Source organism: Apis mellifera, linkage group LG5 (genome assembly GCF_003254395.2).
Source record: "Apis mellifera strain DH4 linkage group LG5, Amel_HAv3.1, whole genome shotgun sequence".
Classification (NCBI taxonomy): Eukaryota; Metazoa; Arthropoda; class Insecta; order Hymenoptera; family Apidae; genus Apis; species Apis mellifera.
Window position 1 is genome coordinate 10,954,282 of NC_037642.1, and position 21,420 is coordinate 10,975,701.

The following is a 21,420-nucleotide window of genomic DNA, read 5'->3' on the forward strand; positions in this document are numbered from 1 at the left end:
AAAAATAGTTGATTTCACAAAAATATTCATAACTATTATAAAAAACTAAATATATTTCAAATCATTTACCTCTGATCTTATGTCATTTTTTTTCTGCTACAAACATATTCTATTGTAAAATCACAGATATATTATAATATTGGTTCTTTTTCAATTTATCCACAGGATTCTACATTACCATCTTTTCTCTACTATAATTTAAATAACCTTATTTTATATACAAAGTTTACCGCTTGCAAGTTGATTTGAAAACATTTCCTTCTTCTTCATTATATAAATATGAGTGCTTATAACGTAATAACATCAGATTTTGTAAATCTATCCATTACTAATTCTAGTCAAAATTCTTATTGTGTAGAACGACGATTTCAGAAAGGAATAACAATTGATGAATTTAAAGTAAGAATATAAATAATAATTATTTAATATTATTATATATTATTTTATTACATTAAAGGGAAAATTGGAACTTCTTACTGGTGGTAATCCAAAAACAATGAAAATTGAAGTATATGACAAAAATGATAAATTAATTTGCAAATTAGATGATAATCAACGTTTATTAGGATCATATCCTATCGATGATGGAATGCGACTACATGTAAAATAAATTTATTTGAAGTAATAATATTCTTTTTAATTATAATATTATTATATATATAAATGTTATTTCAGGTAATAGATAATTTTTCTCGTACTGAAGAAAATTTAAATAATGTAGAAAAATTTGAAATTTCTGAAGAAGAATATGCTAAAAGAACGGGTAAAATAATCACAATATATTTTTAATATATAAATTAACATTAAAAATATTTACATACAAAAATAATAGATTTTTAATATTTTTTTTAAATTTTTAATATTTTCTATGCTATAAAATTACTAAAATGAAATATTGTCATTTATTTAAAAATATTTTTTCAAAATATTTTAGCTTAATATATATCATAATTTCTTTAATATATTTATAATTCCATTTAATACTAATTAAAATATTTTATAATTCATTTATATATTGAATATTATATAGAATATTTTAAATATTTATCTGAATATATGTGTGATGTGTGTGTGAATGTGTATGTGCATATATATGTATATATATATATATATAGATACAGTAAAGGCATTTTTGGAAAAAAATAAGTTAGGAAAATATAATGAAGAAGAAATGAAAAGAAAAGCAGAAGAGAAAAAACAAGAAGAAGAAGCAGAAAGGATAGCTGCTCAATTATGTAAAATTGGTTCTCGTTGTGAAGTTTGTGTACCAAATCAACCAAAACGAAGAGCTATAATCATGTATGTTGGTATGTATAGTAATTCTTATGCTTTTAATTTGATTATATATATTATTTTTTTTTTTTTATAATTTCTTTATAGGTAAAACTGAATTTAAAGAAGGTTGGTGGATTGGAGTAAAATATGATGAACCACTTGGTAAAAATAATGGAACGTAAGACTATTATTATTATTTTAAATTTATATTATATCTTTTTAATATCTTATACATAAGATATAAAAGATATATTTTCTTGATATCTTTAATATATATTTAATTTTCTGTTTATTTTGTTTCTATAGTGTTAATGGAAAAAAATATTTTGAATGTTTACCAAAATATGGTGGATTTGTAAAACCAATACATGTGAAAGTAGGAGATTTTCCAGAAGAAGAATTTGATTTGGATGAAGAATTATAAAACATTAATATATTTCTTTAATGTGGCTTTTATATTAAAAATTAGAACTTAAAAAAAAATTTTAAACTAATAATATTTATTATATATAAAAACACTTAATATTTTCTTCGTTTTATTATATCTGGTCTCCAATTTACTGGATGTGTTTCTTCGGTCTGTAAACATTAACAAAAAAATAGTTACATTTGTGCTTTAATTATTGATATAATTAATGTATAAAAAAATTTTTTCTTACAGCAGTATCATCTTCTTTATAAACTTTGATTGTTTTATCTGCTTCTGTTGTAATCATACGAGTACCAGACATGTCAAATGTAATACTAAATACTCCAGCTTCGCTATCCATTGAACCTGGTTGAACAGGTGCTTGTAAACGTTGAAAATTATACCTTAAAATTTATATATTTGAGCAATATTGAATAAATTTAAAAAATTCTTATATGAGATATTGTTTACCCTGTCCTCCAGTCCCAAAGATGCATAGTACCATTATCTGCTCCAGAAACTAACACTCCATCAGGATTAACAGCCAAACAATTAACAATAGCATTATGTCCAGATAAGTTCTGAATAAATTTTCCTTCTGGACATTTCCATTGTTTAATATTATCTGGGGATGCTGATGCAAACATGTATCTAATAAATAATATAAATGAAACAAATAAAAATTTACACAATGAAAATTTTAACAAAACAAATTACATACAATGATGGATGAAAAGTTACAGCTCTTACACTCTTTTTATGATTTGTTAAAGTAGCTCTAGATTTTCCACCTGCTAAATCCCATAATCGTATAGTACAATCATGACTTCCAGTGACAATCTAATAAAAAAAAATATATATAAAAAATATAAGTAATTCATTCAATAGTTTTTTTTTTAAATATAGTTTTAAATTATATTATCCTAAAAAAAATTATCTTTCATAATATTAAATACATAAAAAATACCTGTGGTTCAGCTGTTTGACAAATTACACTAGCAACTGTATTGGTATGACCAACAAGTGTATGTACATTTGCTTTGGTACGCATATCCCACACTCTTGCAGTGGAATCTCTTCCTGCAGTTACTAATACATCAATACTAGGATGTAATGCCATAGAATATACAGCTGATAAATGACCATGATAATGTCTTATAACCTATGAAAATAACAAAAATTATATCATACTTAGTTTATTAATATATAATATAATAATAGAATTTATTAAACATTAATTATTGTACATATACAATAAATAATTAAAATTTAATATAATTTAATAACCTTATTGTATTCAAGATCCCAACACTTTACTTGTCGATCTTCTCCACAAGAAAATAAATATGGATGTCGTTGAGAAAATGCAAGTCCACGAACACTACTTATATGACCAGTTAATGAAACTTTCAATTTACCACTTGCAAGATCCCATATCTAGAATATTTAAAAATATATATAAAAATATAATTGCTAATAACTATATGCTAATAATAGATAATAAAGATATATAATTCATAAAATTAATAAAATTAATAATTCAATAAAAATATTAAATAAAACAATCTTACTTTAATTACTCTATCTGCAGACCCTGTAGCAAACCATTCATTCCCTGGTTCAACAGCACAACATCTTACCCAACCAAGATGACCACTAATAACTCTATATAATTTCCATGGTGCATGCCATTTTGGTTTTGCCATAGAATGTGTTTTTTTTTGTGGCATATGTAATGTAAGATTACTTGCATTTCCTCCTGAATTTGTTTGTGTTGTTACTATATTATTATTTTGTATAGAATTATAAGGTATAACTGCAGTAGTATTATTTCCTCCGAAAGATTCATCTAATTGTTGATAATATAATTAATATAATAAAATTAATTATTGATAATATAATAAATATATATATGATATATATAATTACCGCCTGGTGGGGGAGGATCTGTATTTTCATTTTCATTTTGTACTTTTATTATATTGTTATTTTTAACACGTTCTAGTACAGGACCATAAGAGTCTTTTGCTTTCACAAACTTTTTTATTTTTTGTCTACAAAACATTATTATATTTTTTGAATATTGATATTATATATATTATATAGAAAAGCAAAATATATATACTTACAAATTAGGATCCATAGGTGGCAAAGTACCTTGATTTAATAGAAACATATCATGGGTTCTTTTTAAAGATCGAAATACAAGAGTATGTACAGAATGCCTTTGTACATCCTACAGAGAAAATATTTTTATTTAATAACAAATCATATTACTATAATTCGTTTTTTTTTATCATTTAATAATACAATGATAATTATTTTTTATTATCAATAATAATGATTATTAATTATTTTACGAAAAATACTTCACAACTTACCATTTTTATTTAAGGATGAATCTATAATCAATATATCAATTGTAAATAAGAAGAGTAACATAATAATGGAAGAAATACAAAGATAGAATAAAAATATTGAAATCAACGCCATCTCTAGAGTGCAAATGAAACTAATATAAGCAAGGATAACAAATAGTAGAAGAAAGAGAGAGATAGAATAAAAATTGAACATCAATGCCATCTTCTAAATATTTTTAGAAACAAAATTCTTTAAAAAAAATTGGCGCTAAAAATTAATTCTTATTTAATTCTATTTTTGAAAAGATTTCTCAAATACTTAAAAGATGGCATTAACTGTCAATATTTATTATTTTAACCAATATTTTCTATCTTTTCTTTATTTGTTTTGATACTAAAGATAGTACTGATTTCATAATTTTGATTCTATCTCTTTTTTTTATCTTTTTTCTATTTGTTTTTCTTATTTATGTTTATTAAGCTAAAGAATTATATAAGAGTTTTTTTAAAAAAATCTCGCTGACTTTTCAATTCGTTAGACTTTTTTCAATTCGTTTCGGGAGTTTGAATTATAGACAATGTTGTTCATTTTATTAAGTATTTATTTTATAATTAATAAAATTAAACATTTAAAAAAAAATATGCATCATCAACTGAACATTTCATTTTCATTTTCGCATTCTTTTTTTCAATTTTTATTCCAAATTTAAAATTATGTAAATGTATGATTCTATGAATAAATACTCTGATTTTTTATTTGTTGATATTTTAAATATGAAAGAATATAAAGTCTGATTAGATTATTTAATTATCATTAATTATCTTACTAATCATTAATTATCTTACTATCATTAATTATCTAACTAAATTATAATTTTTAATTATAATAATCTAAATATTAAAAGTTATTTTTAAAATTTAAGAATTGAAATTGAATTGTTATAATTTAAAAAAAAAAGATATATAACGAATAATATTTATAATTCAAATAATATCAATCAATATTCAATCAATTTCTTTATATTAAAGAATTTTTAACAGTTCGATTAAAATATGTAATCATAAAATTTTATATTAAGATTAAAGATTTAGGCTCAGCAATGATCTTTTTTTATTGAAACAATATATTTCCTACAAAAGTTACATTGTAAACAATAACGAAATTAAAATTAAAAACAATTAGTAAATTTTGTTATAACAATTTCAACAAAAAAGAATTTGTAACAAATTATGGAGATTTGAAATGCTATTTTCTTATACTTATCGAACTATTTTTTTTAGTAGATTTTTCAACATATAATATATCAGCCTCTTTTTTGGCATGAACTTTTGAATAAGTTTTTTTTCTATATGATAATATATAAACTAGTGATTATACTATTTTCTCTCTAAATTCTGTCATTATCTATATAATTTATAGAATATAAATATTAATAAATTACAGAACATAAATCTGATCAGATTATTCAATTATTTAAATTTAATCTATAATAAATCATTTTGTTTTTTTTTATTCTATTTGGCAGTGAGTGATATGATATCTTGTATATAATAAAATATAAATAATATTATACAAATTGATCACATTGCTAGATTTTATCATTTTTAAATGACCAAGTCACATTTTTTAAAACTTATATTCATTTTTTGATTAAAATGACTAGATGTGAAAATAATGTGTACAAAATGTACCGTTATTTACTGTCGCTTATCGCGTATAAACCTAGAAATATAAACCAAAGTTTGATGTAAAACTTATATAGTAGGAATGTATGTAGATGAAGTAATACTATTTCTTAATAATGTATCTGAAGCTTGTGACGTAACAGATCCTTTACGAGAAGAACGTTTATGAGGATGAAGGTTAAGAGGCGGTAAATTTGGATGTTCGATCCGTGTTGGTGAGCTAACGCGTGGCCGCGATGTTCCTCTTTGTATACCTGTAATCAAAATTAAATTAAATTATAAATATAAAGATATGCTAACATTAATTAATTAATGTTAATATTAATTCATTAATTAATTAAAATGTTAATAACTAAAATATTACTTGGATCATTTGATTCTAAAACATCACTGAGTTGATAATAATCAGTCTTCATTAACGAAGGTTCTTCGTAATCTACGAATGCAGTGTTATCAAAGGCTTTGTCGTCCTTTAATCGATTTTGAATCGGAGTTGTAACTGGAGGATCTGCATAAGTCTGAAAAATCAATTATCTATCTTCAGATATTTTAAATGTTTTTTTACTTCATTCAAAAAATGTACAATATAGTTATTCCATGATATCTGTTTATATAAATTGTATTGAAATTTTCTTTATTTTTTTCATTATTATTTAGTAATATTTTTTTTTATATAAAATAAATAAAAATTATTTTTTATTATATTGAACAATTTTCAATATAATTCAAAAATCATGAAAAAAAAATCATGAATTAAAGTGAATTAAAGTATAACTACATATAAAAACAATATTAAATTGCCTTAAGTTTTACATGTTCAGTTGGCGTAGTTGAACAGGCACGTTTATGAAATTGTCCACCGCCGATTGTTTCATAAGTATGTTCTTCTAGATAATGTCTAGTAGTACCCCGTGGTGTAAGAGTAGCCCACATAACACGACTATCTTGCATAGTATCAGCTCCACAAGGGTAAAGAACAGCTTCATTTTGAATTCTTCCGTTTTTTGCTTGTATACCAGATGTCGCATTTGGTATAGAAATTACGCCACTCTTACCACTTTTATTACTATAGAATAATATTAGTTGATTGTTTTCTGTATTATTGTCTTGTTTTTTAAATTCAATCGTTAAATATTTCATTCCATTGCATATATAAAAATTTTTTTTTTTTGGTTAATTTTTGTTTTGCTATTTTTACAAAAGAAATAGAAAAAAAAGACTTACAATTTGCATTTCAAGAGTAATGTTGCTAGTACGATGCCTATGAAAATTACACCGATGCAAGAAGATATTAGAACCAATAACCATGTGTCATCGAAAACTGTTCCTAAAATTTTAATATAAAAATTATTTATCTACAGATATAATTAATATGATTAAATATATATATTTATATATAATACATATTTTTTTTTCGTTTTGTTCTTTTTTTATGTAACATATTTAAATAGACATATTTAATAATAATTTAATTATTTAATAATATTTAATTATTTAATAATATTTAAATTAATATATAATAATAGAAAATATTTTTACTTTCTTTCAAAATAAAAGTACAAAACGAATTATATGAATAAATTAACATAAAATAAATAAATTACAAATTTGTTAATTAAACCTTGTTGAGGCATTTCTATATATTGAACTCCTTCAGAGCGGCGATCGCAAAAATGTTTGCAAGGGCTGTCATTGAAATGAGATGGGAACGATAATAAATCCGTGTGTGAATAAAAATCAGAGCTATGTTGAAAAATGGCTGGGAACGGTGGTGGCGGTATATGAAGGATGTCAGGCGGTGGTTCGAGTGTACAAGATGCACAACCCGAATTGTTCGTTGTTAAGTCAAAACCTCTCATCTATTATTAATATTAAAAAAAAATTAAAAATTATTAATTTTCATTATATTATTAAATAAAAGTAAAAGTTAGTTAAATCTTTCATATTATTTCTTTAATTAATTAAGTCAGATTTATTTTAAAAAGATAATGAACAATAAAATTTTAATTTAATAAATATTATTTCAAATATCTATGTATATATTTGTTTATAAAATAATTATAAAATAAATATAATTATTTGATTATATTTGATGATTTTATAAAATTATTGTATTTTATTTATTCTTTGCTCTTTTCTTTTTTGCTTAACACTTTCAATTTTCAATACTTTCTTTGTATTATCTTTAATTTAATTAAAAAAATAAACAATAAAAATAATGTTTTATATTATTCCATATTTTTTTCAATAAGAAACATGCAAATAATAATAACATCAAAAAGTATATTCTTACCGTTAAATAACACTCTATGAAAGTTCATACCATTAAAGCGACTACTGGCTTCTCTGGAAGAAAAGCGCACGCGTTGTCGTATTGAACGGTGAAGAAAATTTCTCACCCAGTCTGCTCTTTATGTCCTGTATAGAATAATAATAATAATAAATCTATATCCATATAATAATATTTTATATATGATTCAAAAAAATAATAATATTATTTTTATCAATTTTAATTAGATTATTATATTTAGTTTTTCATATCATTAAAAAAATAAAACAAATTATATTTTGAATATCTATAAAATATAATATATTATATAATTGCAAGATTTATAGATTTATAGAATTAAGATTTATAGATTGAAACAAACTATAATAATGAAATTACGATATATGTATTTGTATGTATATATTTAATATTTAAAAAATATATTTATATTAATCTTATAAATAAATTGTTATTTTCATTTGTTTGAATATAAATAAATATTAATAAATTATTTTAAATAAATGAAATAAGTTTTTTAAACAAATATTGAATATTAGTGATGCCTATTATTATATAATTAAATATTTAAGACATGAAAAATAAATGTTGTATTTCTGTTTGTATTTATTCTATATTATAATGAATTATTGTTTTTTAAATTAAAATACAAATATAATAATATAATAAAATGTTATACAAATGTTATATAAATTATAAGAAAGAAAAAGTATGTGATATTCAAATAGAGGATAATGAATGATAAAAATGTTACAACTATAATCAATACACTAAATATATAGACTAATTTAATTATTTCAAAACAAAATTAGATTATTAAATATAATTATCTAATGTTTATTAATTATAATACAAATTTTTTAAATATAACTTTTTAATAAACATATAAATATTTTTTAAATTCAAATATAGTACATTGATTTTTACGCATGGTTCCGGTAAAGTCAGAACTGTGTTGTGAATTAAAAAATATATTACAATATTTTTATTAAAAAAATTGATATTTATATTTGAAATTTAAAATAACTTTGATACTTAATTATATATATTTATTAATTTCATTTTTAATTGATTAAATTTACTCGTTTATAATTTATTGATGGCAAGATATTATATAACCTGTACATTAGTTAATTGTAGTTATGGAGATAAATCCGCTAAGTATAATTCTTGTGAAAAGTGATAGTAAAGGTGATAGACTTTTATTTCGATATCCACATGTGGCGAAACATACACGAGATTTTAATCAATGTACTAAAAGAAAAAATCCTTATTCTTTAACCATCACAGAAGATTTATTGCAGGTCAATTTTTTTTCATATAACATTATGATTATAATTTATATAATTTTCTTTATATAATTTTAATAATAAATGAACATCATTAAAATATTAAATTATATTTTAAATGAATGTACTAATTTAATAATATATAATAAATTTTGTTAATAGTCTTTACCTTTTCCAATTTCTAACATAAGCAATGGAAATTTAACTGGAGTTACTGATGAAGTATTATCAACATTATTTGCTGTTAAACCAGAATTATGTGAACAAAAATTTGAATTAAAAGTAAATGATGTTCGGTTTGTTGGACACCCAACTTTAGTTCCATCTCATGGTATGAAGGAAGTTAATTCTTCAATGCTTTTTAATATAGTTTTTGCTCTACAAGCACAAGCCAGTCATTCTATAGTAAAATGTTACTATGATTTAAGTAAAAGGTTTGTATATATAATATGTTTGTATATATAATATGTATAATATAATATAATATATTATATTATATTATATATGATATATAAAAAAAAACAATTTTATTATTTGCCTTAGGTTAGGTATAGCTTTAAGACATGAAGAAAAACGATGTGGATTTTTAACAGAAGAAATAAAAATTATGGTTTCTACTCATGATGAAGTTGCCACAAGGTATATATATAAAATAAAAGATTAATTAGAATTTTTGTATTATTATTATATATATATATATATATTTATTTATTTATTTAGATCAGAAGGTGAAAGTGATTGTGATGAATCACCTTATGAATTAATATTGCAAAGAAGTTCACTTTCACGTGATTTGAAATCTGTGTTTAGTAGTCTGACTACTTCTGGTATAATTAATATTATGATTAATAAATGGATTCAAGTACGTTTCTGCCTTCCTCAAAAAGTTCATCAATCTCACAAAAAAGGATTTGTTATTAACCCAGAAATAATAGATAGGTTAATATTATGTTATATGACTATCAATCAAAATAATATTACATATTAAATTTTATTGCAGATGTTTAAATAGTTTAAGACCTTATCATGGTATATTATTACTTATTGAACCTTTAGATTTACTGGATTCACTTCCAATAGATTCTTCTCCAGCTCTTAAACGCTTAATTCAAATGTATAGTCCACTGAAAAGTTTACAAACTTTAGCTGCTGATTCTGATTTGACATTAACTCAAGTTTTTCAATTAACTGGACATTTAATATATTGGGCTAAAGCTACTATAATTTATCCTCTTTGTGAAAGTAATGTTTATGTTGTATCACCAGATGCTATTATCACAAATCAATTATTAGAATTATTTTCTGAAGAATTTCCAGGACTTTGTTTATTACAAGTATGTGAAAAAATTATTTATATTATTCAGAATTGAATTATATGTAATATTAAATTTCTATTAGTATAGGTTCTCAGTGATTTTTCACTACCAACATCTATAAGTCAAAAATTAAATCCTTTAAGTCAATCACAACAACAAACACAATTAGTAAAAACAATAATATGGTTATTAAAAAACCATTTACTTCTACAATTACATACATATGTACAATATATGCCAACAGTGCATGGTCAAGTATCATTGGTAAGTTTAGAGATATTTATTTTTTAATTCATATATTAATTTGCTATACTGCTATCTTTTTTAAAGGATACAAAAGATGAATTGAATCATAATTTAAATGAAATCACAGAAAGTAGTAATGTATGGAATTTAAATGATGTCTCAAAAACTACTTCTGCTGATATAAATGAAGAAATATCAATAACACTTCGTAAAGAAAATGGAATATACAATTATCAATCAGAAGATTATGATATTCCTTCTGATGATAGAAAATTACTTGACAAATTGTGCCGTCTTGATTATTTTAATGGAGGCTATCATTTAGAAGAGATTATGTATTTAGAAAATATTCGTAGATCTCAATTATTACAGATTTTAGATAAATTTCGAGATATTTTAATTACATGTGAATGTGAAGATCCTGCTATAGCTCTTTTTTATAGCCAATTTAACTCCTAAAATTTTAATTCTAAATTAATATAAAAAAGATTTTAAATTGTATATAAATTAAGTTTTGCATATTTTTAATTTCATTATCATTTTTATAATGGTATCAATAATATATTTAAATATAATACATATAAGGTTTCATGATTTATAATAAGACATATTTGTATGAAGTTTCTTTCATTGTTTTTGATTGTGCAATTAATTCTTAAAATGGGTTCCAAAGTACACAATATTATATAAAATATAAAATTTTAATATATTTAAAAAATTTACGTTACAAACATATTTAATGTTTTTTAATATTTAAAATTTTCCTTATTTTATTTAACTAAACATTTATTATAAAAGATTTTTAAAATTTACATAATAATTGTTTTTATACTAAAATGAAATACATTACATAATGATTATATCAAATTCAAACAAGCAAAAAAAAATTATATAAAACATTATACATACTATATGATTAAATCATTAAATAATTAATTTATACATTTTACATATAAATAATATTTCATTGTAAAAAATTATTTATTAATGTTTTAAAATATAAAAAATTTTTTCTTTAAATTTTATTTGATATAATTTGTTAACATATAATAATTATTAAATAAATTTTAATAATTAAAATTGAAATATTTATAAAATATTTTTACAATATTTATTTATTGTATATAATTATTATAAAAAATCGTGCCATTTGAAAATATAAAAAAAATAATGCTAATATTGACTAGAATTTTCAGAGAAAATTGTTACACAATTTATAAGGTAAATAAAAAATATCATTTATAAATCAATCATTTATCATAAGTTGAATACAAGAAATACATATTCCATGATTCTTTTAGAATTTATAAGTACTTTTAAAATGATTATTGCTTTAATATTTACAATGTAACAATATATATTTATACTATTTTTTCAAAATTTTGTTTTTTATAATGACAATAAATGATGTTCTTTTAAATTTAGAAATCTATTTTATACCATCAATATATTATATTAAGCTAAAATGCATAAAAATTATTTATATTACAAATTCGTAAATATTTATGAACACAACTTTATAAAAATATATTTTAATAATAATAAAGAAATTCATTTTATTTTATATGTTTTTATTTTGATCTAATATTATATATGCTATCATAGTTTTTCCCTTGAATAATTTTGCATTCTCTTTAATTTTTTTAATGCGCATTTTGCTGCAGTACATTTTGCAATCCTATAATTTCTTCCAATTCCTTTAAAAGATCCCTTACCAAAAACATCCACTGTAACTCTAACTCTTCGTCCATCGGCTAATTTTTCTGGTTTTCCAAATTTTGCTGTTTCAGGTTCCAATTCCAATAATTCACGAATTGGAGATTTAGGAACATTTGTGCTAAATTGTTCTTTAATAAAATATCATATATTTGTCTTTTTTTTTTATAAAATATATATATATGAAACAAAAAAATTTTTCAAATTACCAATTTCATTTTTCATAATGGCGTAATAGACGCTCCATACTGCATCCAAGGACATTCCACTATCTAAATAAATTGCACCAGCTAATGATTCAAAAACATCACCTAATGCTTTTGGTACTTCTACATCTTCAGCTTCTTCACATTCTTCTTCTCCAATTAAATAATACTAAAAAAAAAAGTAATAATAAAATATATATATGTATATCAATATAAAATATCTTATATATTATATATTAAAATATTTTATATATTGCAATATTGTTGTATCATTCATGTTCTTGATCTTTGATACAAAATAAAATAAATCATTAATCTTAATTATTACTATATTGTATATATGTAAATTTATTCAAAGTTTCTTACTTCTTCACTAATAGAATGTCCATTTTCTTCTTGAATTCTAACGAAACGATTTATAACAATACTTAGACCAGGAGAAAGATGTCGAAAATATTTATGAAATCCACATCTCACAGCTAAAGAAGCAAATATAGTATTATTAACTAAAGCAGATCGTAAATCTGTTAAAGCACCTGGAGAATGTTGTCGAGTATCTTCATATAAATGTCTTGTTATTAAATAATCTAGAATTATAAACTTTTATATTAAATTTTACATAATCGAAAGTTATAAGAGAGAATGAAATTATCTTCATTACCTAAAACTGCATCTCCAAGAAACTCCAAACGTTGATAACAATCTGTTAATCTATTGGGTTGATATGATGCATGAGTAAATGCTTGTAGCAGATAACTAATATCATGAAACTTATATCCTATGTTTTTTTCTAATTCTTCATAACCATCAAGCATCAGTTTTAATTCTTCTTCTGGGTCAACAATATATCGAAGTAAAGGATTTTGTGGTTCTTCCAATTTTCCATAACGAATCTTTAAAAATTAATTTAAAACATTTATTTGTTTTTTTATAATTTTATAAATTATAAAATTATAGATACCTGTGTCCATATTGTCTCTCCTTTTTCATTTTTTCCTTTTACAAAAGGAGTGCTTCCTGGAATTCTATCTTTTGGCTCAGTTTCTTGAATAATATTAATTTCTTCTGTAGGTAGAACATGAATTCCTAACCAAGCCATAAAAAGTAATGCACCTCTAGGTCCACAAGCAATTAAATACGCTCCAATTAATGCCTCGACACAATCTGCTATACTTTTATCAGGAATGCTATGTTGAGTAATTAAATTATATGGTATAAAACAACGCATATTATCTAAATTATTTGGAAGTGTTGTTTCATTGCGGTCAAGTTCATTTTTCATGACACCCAATTTTTGTTCTGTTTCTCGAACTAATTGAGTTATTTCAAAAGGATTTACAGCTTGTAAAGCTGGAATGTCAGCTTGATTCCATAAAGTAGAAGGTACACCAGATTCTATTAATGCTTGTTCAAGTTCCTTTGGAACATAATAGCAAGGAGGTAACCAATTATCATGTGGTTCAAATTTTGTTGCTATCATGCTCTCACCCAACATTTTTTGTCTTCCTAATCTGTATAAATTTAAATTACTGACCTAAAAAATATTAGATTAGATTAAAACAAATTATAATTAATAAATCAATAAAATCAATTAATATTTTGAATTTTATACCTGTTTAGATCTTAAATGACTAAGCTTCCCTTCGTGTATATTATCATATGTACAATACAAATAAGTAGTTATAGCATATTTTAAGAAAGAATCTCCAATAGTTTCTAAACGTTCTAAATTAATACCATCATTTGCATTGGACATAGTTAAAGCTTGCAAAATTAAACTAGGACTTGGACCTGGATGATTTTCTAATTTTGGTTGAAAATCAAAGCTAAAAAGATTACTATCGAAATGATATGTAAATTTTGGTGTATTAGAATTTTTTTTTATTGGTTGTATAGTTTCATTATTATTCAATATTTCTTGAGTAAATTTATCAACCACAGTTTCTACATAAGTTTTGTACTTATAATTTGGTAAATTCTCTTCAGAATGTAAGCTAAATGAAGTTTTTCTTTTAATTACAATCTTATTATTATAAGGTATAAAAGATCCATTTTGTTTTATTTCACATTCTCTAATTTTAGCAAATTCATAATGAGCTAATTTATGTTTTGTAATTAAAACTTCGCTCTCTTTTGCATATGACCATAAAATTTCATCCGAATTTTTTTCAGTTTCTAACAAATCCAAAATTCTCTTATTAACTTCTTGTTTTGATATTTGTTTTTCATCTTCTACAGCTTCTGCAACATTTTCTCCCATATAAGAAATTCGTAACCCCCTGTTTTCATCTTCACTTTCGTCAGAAGTATCAGCAAATCCATCACTGTAAATATCATCTGATTCATAACCATCAAAATCTGATTCACATGCAGGAGATCCATATCGAATATCATTCCAATTAAATTCATTTGGTAAAACAGTCACATTTAGAGGAAATGATTTTAAATTATTTGCTCCAAAATCTAAAGAATTCATTGCCATATCACTTGACCAAGTACCAATTTCTAATTCATTTTCATCATTTGATATTTGTTCTGCTTCAGTTATCTTATCATTCGTTAATTGAAATTCATAATTACTTTCATTTAAATCTTCTTTATCTAATTTATATAAATTTTCTGTAATATCTTTAGATATATTTTGACATTTGGTATCAATTGCATTTGTAGAATTTAATTCATTTCTAATTAATTTTGTTTTTTCAGATTCTTTAGATTTTTTTAAAACTTCTGCTAAACTCCATCCAAAATCTAATGCTGGCCATTCAAAATCTAAAATATTTTTACATTAAAATCAATATTAAAAATTAAAAATAATTCTTATACTATTTTATAAATACCAGAATTTAAATTTTCTTGTCCTAAATTTATCATTTGGGCAACTTGACATCGTATTTGATTAGCAAGTAATAGAGCATTAATTCTATATAAAATACAAGGTAAACAAACTGCTTGTCTCCATAATGAAGCTGGAAAAGGATGAATTGCACATAATTCAGCAACAAGAATTTGTTTTTGTTCCAAATTTTCTCGTTTTGCTCGTTTTGTTTCTTCACTACTTGTTGGTAAAGCAACACCTTTTCGATTAACATATCTAAAATAAAATTTTTATATAAATATAATATAAATATTAAAATATTATCATAAAGTATCATATTCAAATACTATAATTATAAAGAAAATCATGTATTTTTCATAGTATTTACCTTGGTGTTAAAAAATTTAATCTAGCTGATGTATGATCCACATCTAATAAAGGTTGATCTAAATTTTGTATTTGTATATCATATTTTTTCAAATAATATTCTTCAAAAGTGCCATAATCATTACCAGGAAAAGAAGATTTAGGATTCAAATTTGTACAAATTTCAGCAACATAAAAATACTAAAACGAACAAAAATAAAGGTTTAATATTGCAATATTTTGTTTATAATTTAAATATACATTAAAGTACCTGAGGTTGATCCTGACTTCTATACCAAGGCATAATTACTGCATCGTGATATTTTGATGCATCAAACTTGAAGTTTTTTCTGGCTTCTTCAGGAATTTTAGTTGGTCCTATATTTCGATTTTTATATATACATTCTAAAAAGTTCCAATCTACAGCAATGTCAGATTGTTCATCTATCAAAAATAGATTTGTATATGCAATTTAAATCGTAATTTAAATTTAAATAGAAATATAATATTTCGAAGTATTCAAAATTACCTAATTTTACAGGAACAATCATATATGAATTTTCTGAAGCATTAGGATCAAAGAGCATCAAATATTGTTGTAATCTTAATACATTTGTAAAAGTATAATTAAGAAAAGTAGCAATTTTTTCTACTTGCATTTCATTTAAAATTATAGTCTGTTTAGTAAGTTTCAATTTTACATGAACTTCTCCAGATCTAGTATATATAGGAAATGGACATAACTAAAATAAAAATTTAAATATTAATTATATTTTATATATTAATATACAATTATAATATATAATATATAATATATATATTAAAAATCAAAATATTTATACCTTAGGAATTTCTTTCAATGTTATTATACCAAAACCAATAGCTGATTCTTCAGGTGGATATATACGTCTTCCTCTAGTATTTTGTTCTTCAGGTAAGGGACAACTTAACACCAAGTTAATATGATATAAATAAGAAGGAACTCCAATTATTGGTCTACAATCTGTTAACGCCTCAGCTGTCTAAAAAGAGTAATTTGATATTAAGAGAAAAAATATTGTAAAATATATATATTATTATTTTTTATCTTAAAATAGATAAAACCTTTTTATAATAATATTGTCTTCGTTTTGTTGTTCCTGGTCGAGCTTCAGAAAAATCTACTTTACTTTCATCTGGTAAAGCAGGCACTTCTGCATCCTCTGGTTTAGCTTTAAAATTTTCTTTCCCAATAGGTAACAAATTATCATCTATTTCATTTTTTCTATGTAAATCAATACATAATTGTAAAGCAGCCATTCGTCTTGCCATAGCTTTATTAGGCATAGGATATGACTAAAATAATAATAATTTAATAAAAAAATAAATCTTTAAAAAGTAAAATAAAGCACTTACTGATACAATATATTTTACTGGAGAATTTATAGGAAGTCGTAAAGAACATATGTACATAAGTATATTATCAATATTCATTTCCTGAATGGACCATTCTGGAGTTAATCTTGTAAAAGTATCACTAGGTAATTTTGCACAATATCTGTACAAATAAAATTTTGTAACAAAAAATAATTTTTTAAATTAACTATTAAATATTTTTATTTTTTTCTTTGTTATTTTATACTACCTGTTTACTAATGATATAGCAGAATTAAAAGTAACTTTAGGTGCATCACCTCCATCAAGTGGTTTATAATGTGGTATCATAGCAGCATACATATCTGCTTCATTTTCTTCTTCTTCAGATGGTTCGTTATTAGAACATTTTACTAACAAAGTCTACAAAATAGATTGATGCTCTTCCATTAAAATTTTCGACTGGGATGGACACAGGTAATGAACCACATTAAATGGCTGATATTAAAACTGGTACACACTGAAGTTTATGAATAAATTAAATCGAGCAGATAATATAGTCATTAATCAAACATCAGATCCAGTTCATATATTCCATTAAATTTTATCGTAAATTAATAATTAAAATGATTCAAAAATATAATATATCATAATGTGATACCTTTTCTATATAATGATATTGAGCTAGTTGCCATACGTACTCCTTTGACATTTCTTGTGATACCAATAATACATACAGGGCATCTGGAGCTCTTGCACGACTTTTACATTGTACATAGGATTGATAAGTTTTTGGAAAATCATATCTCATTACAAAGTTACATTTTGGAATATCTATACCTAAAAAACGCAAATATAATAGAATATTAATATATTATAAATTATTAGAAAAATATTAATTAATTAAAATAAATTATTATTTAATAATTATAATATTTATTAATGACAAACCTTCTTCTAAAATTGAAGTTGAAATTAGTATATTACATTCATGTATTCTAAATCTTTTCAAAACTTCTTCTTGTTTTCTATGTTCTATTTCTAAATCTTTTGAATAACTAATATCATCAATATTTTTTTCAATTGTATAAAGAGGTGATAAAAAATGTAACTCTTCATCATGCATAGATATTTCATTTAATAAATAAAATAAGACTTTTGCTACAAATGCTTTATCTACAAAAATTACTCCACAAAGTAAATCAGGATCTGTAATGCCACGCATATGTCGTGCTACAGGTGGTTTTTTGCAATTCTCTTCACTACTTTTCCAATTACAATCTAATTTTTTAGATTGCATAAATTTATCTTTAATAGAATCCCTATTATTTGCTGGAAACTTCCGAGAAATATTTTCATTATTTATTTTATTATCAGTATTATTAATATGTTTTGTATAATATGGTGTATATGTTTTCAAAATTTGTAATAATCTATGAACTTTTGTAGTAGTATATTTATATATTTTTTCTTTTTCAGATAAAACTTCAAATGCATTATCACATAAAGCTCGTATCTTCGTAAAAACAGATGCAATCATATTTAATAACAAATAATGTCTTTCATAAGGTGTTTTTATTTTTAATTTTTCCGTTAAAATTAAAAGAGCAAATGCAGCACGATCTGCACACCATGGTCCAAGAGTTTCTAATATATGCAAAAGATCTTGCATCATTTCAAATGGCTTTTCTGTAGGATCTGGTATTTTTTGAATATCTTCATAAAATTCTTCATTATAAATTTCAGTTGGATCATAACGATGATCACGTAGAAATTCAATAGCATGCAATATATGATTTTCAATAGTAATATGTAATTCTCCTTTCTCACTTTTAGCATATTCTACTACATATTCTTTAGGTTTAGGACTATACCTATTTAAAAAATTACTATTTAAATATTTAAATAAAAATATTATACATAGAATAATTTAATATTATATTAATATATTAGAATAAGTAGGATGAATTATATAACTTAAATATAACTTATATTTTTTATTTGATTATGAATAAAAAAAAAATATAAAAAAGAAAACTGAATAATATGAAATTTTCTTTATAATTTTTTTTCTTTTGTTATAACTATAAGTTTAATAAAAATAATAGATTTTATAATATTCAATATTTTTTTATGAATTCATGTATTTTAAATGTTAAAGTTATTTTGTATATTAAAATGTACATACCGTAATATAGATAATATATCACTAGCTGTTTCAACTTCACATTGAAATGTATTTTCTACTTTTTCTATTTCTAATCCTAATCTTCCAGGTTCTTGTGTTAAATTAAATAATGGTACAGCTAATCCAATGATTCTGGGAACATTATTACATGATAAAATAGTTTGTAAAATAAATTTTAGTTGGCTATTGTTTATAGATTTATGGCACTCATCAACTATGACTAGATTTATTTGATGAGGTAAAATTTTTTTATCTGCTAATAATTGTGCACATGTCTTTGAAGTTGCAAGTAATACCTAATAAAATTTTTTTAAATAGAAAAAGTTAATGAACATTTATTATATTATTAATATACAATTAATTAAAAATTTCTTGTAATGTATTAATGTTTCTTACATGAGAAATTTCAAACTTTTCTATAAATTCTGCAGTTGAACAAGTGTCACATAACAATACTTTTAAATCTGTTAATTGTTGTATATAACTTGCTTTTATAGTACATTTATCTTCATCTGTCAGTATGTATAATGATCGTTTTCCTCCTTGACTTAATAATCTAAATTAACATATAATAATTTTAAAAACCATTTAATAAAATAATATAAAAATAGTTTAAACTCTATATAAAAAAATATATAAAAAAATAGTTTAAAACTCTAAAAAAAATAATAATAATATTACCTTCTATTATTTGTTGCAAATTCTTGAATTAATTTTATAACAAGAAATGTTTGTTCATAATTTTTTCCTAAACAAACAATTATATCTTTATCTTTAGCAGCATAAAATAATTCTACCTAAAAAATAGTTTATTTTTAGTATTTAAATTTATTCATTATTTCTATAAAATGTGAAATATATTTTCATAAAATAATTTAGAAAATTCTTACTTGATATTCTCTAGGTGTAAAAGATTTTGTATAAATTTGATCGTTTAGTGGAAATGCCATGGAATCTACGATTCTTACTATATTAATAATATAAAATTATTATTTTTATTATTTCATATATAAATAATATGAAAATTTATTATTTAATCCTGATTTAAATTTTATATAAGGTTAGTATATCAGATGAAAATTATCATATACACTCAACATTTAAATAATATATCATATTATACATATATGTATATATAGTATGTATATGAAAAGTATAAATCAAAATTTGATTGGATAAATAATTTAATTTAAAAATTTAATAATATTTTAACAAATATTATTCAAATTTTTATATATTTAGACATAAATATTAATAAAAAATCAATATTAATAAAAAATTATTAATAATTTTATCATATATGAGAATTTTACACCTATAACTCTTTCACAAATAGAATTGTTCGAAGTAAACAAAATCACGTGATCAAAATCCAATCCAAAATTATAATTGAATTTTCAATCTTAAAATATTATAAATTTTATATTTAAAATAAACATTAATAAAAGACATTAAATCTTCTAAAATAAGAACAAAGTATTCGAAAAATATTAATAAATAATTTCCAGAATAAAAATTTCTAAATATTATACATTTTCATGAAAATAATTAATCGATATAAAAAAATTTACATTATTTGTTAAATGAAATATAATATTATATTATTTTAATTAATATTTTTATTTTTATTGTAATTATAGCTTTCTTTTATAATATATTATTAAATAATATTTAATATAAATAAAAAATCTGAATCTAAGATAAAAAATCTAAAATAAAAATAAAATTAATTAATTAATATTTTAAAATTAATATTTTATTATCATTTTATCGATAAATTGTATTATCACTTACAGCTTATAATTAGAATTGCTAGATAAGCACGATACGATTATCTCCTCTATCATTAAAAGTGGCTTAATTTCCTCATGGCGAATTTCTACAGGAGGAGAATGTGACGTCATA

General features: G+C 22.2%; 5 protein-coding genes across 8 annotated transcripts; 2 read left to right on the forward strand and 3 right to left on the reverse strand.

Moving 5' to 3' along the window:
• The first annotated feature begins 154 nt into the window (after positions 1–154).
• Positions 155–2,138, forward strand: LOC726139 (tubulin-folding cofactor B). Of its 2 annotated transcripts, none has more exons than XM_006567699.3 (7): positions 155–399; positions 458–601; positions 676–763; positions 1,116–1,307; positions 1,381–1,453; positions 1,582–1,852; positions 1,940–2,138. In XM_006567699.3, exons 1-6 carry the CDS (start codon positions 280–282, stop codon positions 1,697–1,699), a joined length of 735 nt encoding a protein of 244 aa, XP_006567762.1. In that variant the 5' UTR covers positions 155–279; the 3' UTR covers positions 1,700–1,852; positions 1,940–2,138. The 2 variants fall into 2 exon arrangements, with proteins under 2 accessions (XP_006567762.1, XP_006567761.1); XM_006567698.3 differs by having other exon boundaries at positions 156–399; positions 1,937–2,138.
• On the reverse strand, positions 1,748–4,178 carry LOC552198 (pleiotropic regulator 1). The gene is made up of 10 exons (XM_624575.5): positions 4,066–4,178; positions 3,814–3,920; positions 3,614–3,738; positions 3,256–3,533; positions 2,972–3,121; positions 2,652–2,846; positions 2,406–2,524; positions 2,156–2,335; positions 1,935–2,088; positions 1,748–1,854 (listed from the first exon to the last, which is right to left on the reverse strand). The coding sequence occupies exons 1-10, from the start codon at positions 4,066–4,068 to the stop codon at positions 1,795–1,797; spliced, it is 1,371 nt and encodes a 456-aa protein (XP_624578.2). The 5' UTR covers positions 4,069–4,178; the 3' UTR covers positions 1,748–1,794.
• A 953-nt stretch (positions 4,179–5,131) lies between these two features.
• Positions 5,132–8,153, reverse strand: LOC409510. Of its 2 annotated transcripts, none has more exons than XM_393017.7 (6): positions 8,024–8,153; positions 7,352–7,589; positions 6,955–7,057; positions 6,544–6,796; positions 6,095–6,248; positions 5,132–5,984 (listed from the first exon to the last, which is right to left on the reverse strand). In XM_393017.7, exons 2-6 carry the CDS (start codon positions 7,587–7,589, stop codon positions 5,800–5,802), a joined length of 933 nt encoding a protein of 310 aa, XP_393017.3. In that variant the 5' UTR covers positions 8,024–8,153; the 3' UTR covers positions 5,132–5,799. The 2 variants fall into 2 exon arrangements, with proteins under 2 accessions (XP_393017.3, XP_006567757.1); XM_006567694.3 differs by having other exon boundaries at positions 6,532–6,796.
• A 779-nt stretch (positions 8,154–8,932) lies between these two features.
• LOC412531 (GATOR complex protein NPRL3) lies at positions 8,933–11,595 on the forward strand. Its single transcript, XM_395986.5, has 7 exons — positions 8,933–9,321; positions 9,469–9,740; positions 9,850–9,945; positions 10,027–10,245; positions 10,307–10,640; positions 10,710–10,886; positions 10,953–11,595. The coding sequence occupies exons 1-7, from the start codon at positions 9,160–9,162 to the stop codon at positions 11,325–11,327; spliced, it is 1,635 nt and encodes a 544-aa protein (XP_395986.4). The 5' UTR covers positions 8,933–9,159; the 3' UTR covers positions 11,328–11,595.
• Positions 11,596–12,296: 701 nt separating this feature from the next.
• Dcr-1 (endoribonuclease Dicer-1) lies at positions 12,297–21,419 on the reverse strand. 2 transcript variants are annotated; one of them, NM_001123013.2, is made up of 21 exons: positions 21,310–21,419; positions 20,406–20,482; positions 20,197–20,312; positions 19,912–20,071; positions 19,516–19,811; positions 18,279–19,201; positions 17,989–18,167; positions 17,599–17,750; positions 17,370–17,511; positions 17,079–17,309; positions 16,817–16,996; positions 16,504–16,717; positions 16,246–16,418; positions 15,997–16,175; positions 15,631–15,884; positions 14,403–15,562; positions 13,752–14,324; positions 13,452–13,683; positions 13,157–13,377; positions 12,794–12,959; positions 12,297–12,715 (listed from the first exon to the last, which is right to left on the reverse strand). In NM_001123013.2, the coding sequence occupies exons 2-21, from the start codon at positions 20,463–20,465 to the stop codon at positions 12,468–12,470; spliced, it is 5,859 nt and encodes a 1,952-aa protein (NP_001116485.2). In that variant the 5' UTR covers positions 20,466–20,482; positions 21,310–21,419; the 3' UTR covers positions 12,297–12,467. The 2 variants fall into 2 exon arrangements, with proteins under 2 accessions (NP_001116485.2, XP_016767546.1); XM_016912057.2 differs by lacking the exon at positions 21,310–21,419 and having other exon boundaries at positions 12,368–12,715; positions 20,406–20,530.
• Position 21,420: the final 1 nt, after the last annotated feature.

What these genes read in the sequence shown, in the direction of transcription:
- LOC726139 (XM_006567699.3), top strand. Translation starts at nt 280, where the DNA reads ATGAGTGCTTATAACGTAATAACATCAGATTTTGTAAATCTATCCATT. An exon ending in ATGATGGAATGCGACTACAT is followed by an intron (nt 602 to 675) that starts GTAAAATAAATT and finishes ATGTTATTTCAG; the next exon opens with GTAATAGATAATTTTTCTCG. An exon ending in AGCTATAATCATGTATGTTG is followed by an intron (nt 1,308 to 1,380) that starts GTATGTATAGTA and finishes ATTTCTTTATAG; the next exon opens with GTAAAACTGAATTTAAAGAA.
- LOC552198 (XM_624575.5), bottom strand. An exon ending in GGGATCTTGAATACAATAAG is followed by an intron (nt 2,847 to 2,971) that starts GTTATTAAATTA and finishes TTATTTTCATAG; the next exon opens with GTTATAAGACATTATCATGG. An exon ending in GTAACTTTTCATCCATCATT is followed by an intron (nt 2,336 to 2,405) that starts GTATGTAATTTG and finishes ATTATTTATTAG; the next exon opens with ATACATGTTTGCATCAGCAT.
- LOC409510 (XM_006567694.3), bottom strand. Translation starts at nt 7,589, where the DNA reads ATGAGAGGTTTTGACTTAACAACGAACAATTCGGGTTGTGCATCTTGT. An exon ending in CTGAACATGTAAAACTTAAG is followed by an intron (nt 6,249 to 6,531) that starts GCAATTTAATAT and finishes TTGATTTTTCAG; the next exon opens with ACTTATGCAGATCCTCCAGT. An exon ending in TTTAGAATCAAATGATCCAA is followed by an intron (nt 5,985 to 6,094) that starts GTAATATTTTAG and finishes TTTTGATTACAG; the next exon opens with GTATACAAAGAGGAACATCG.
- Dcr-1 (NM_001123013.2), bottom strand. Translation starts at nt 20,465, where the DNA reads ATGGCATTTCCACTAAACGATCAAATTTATACAAAATCTTTTACACCT. An exon ending in AATATCATTATATAGAAAAG is followed by an intron (nt 17,751 to 17,988) that starts GTATCACATTAT and finishes TCTATTTTGTAG; the next exon opens with ACTTTGTTAGTAAAATGTTC. An exon ending in GAGAGACAATATGGACACAG is followed by an intron (nt 13,684 to 13,751) that starts GTATCTATAATT and finishes TAATTTTTAAAG; the next exon opens with ATTCGTTATGGAAAATTGGA.
- LOC412531 (XM_395986.5), top strand. Translation starts at nt 9,160, where the DNA reads ATGGAGATAAATCCGCTAAGTATAATTCTTGTGAAAAGTGATAGTAAA. An exon ending in TACTATGATTTAAGTAAAAG is followed by an intron (nt 9,741 to 9,849) that starts GTTTGTATATAT and finishes TATTTGCCTTAG; the next exon opens with GTTAGGTATAGCTTTAAGAC. An exon ending in AACCCAGAAATAATAGATAG is followed by an intron (nt 10,246 to 10,306) that starts GTTAATATTATG and finishes ATTTTATTGCAG; the next exon opens with ATGTTTAAATAGTTTAAGAC.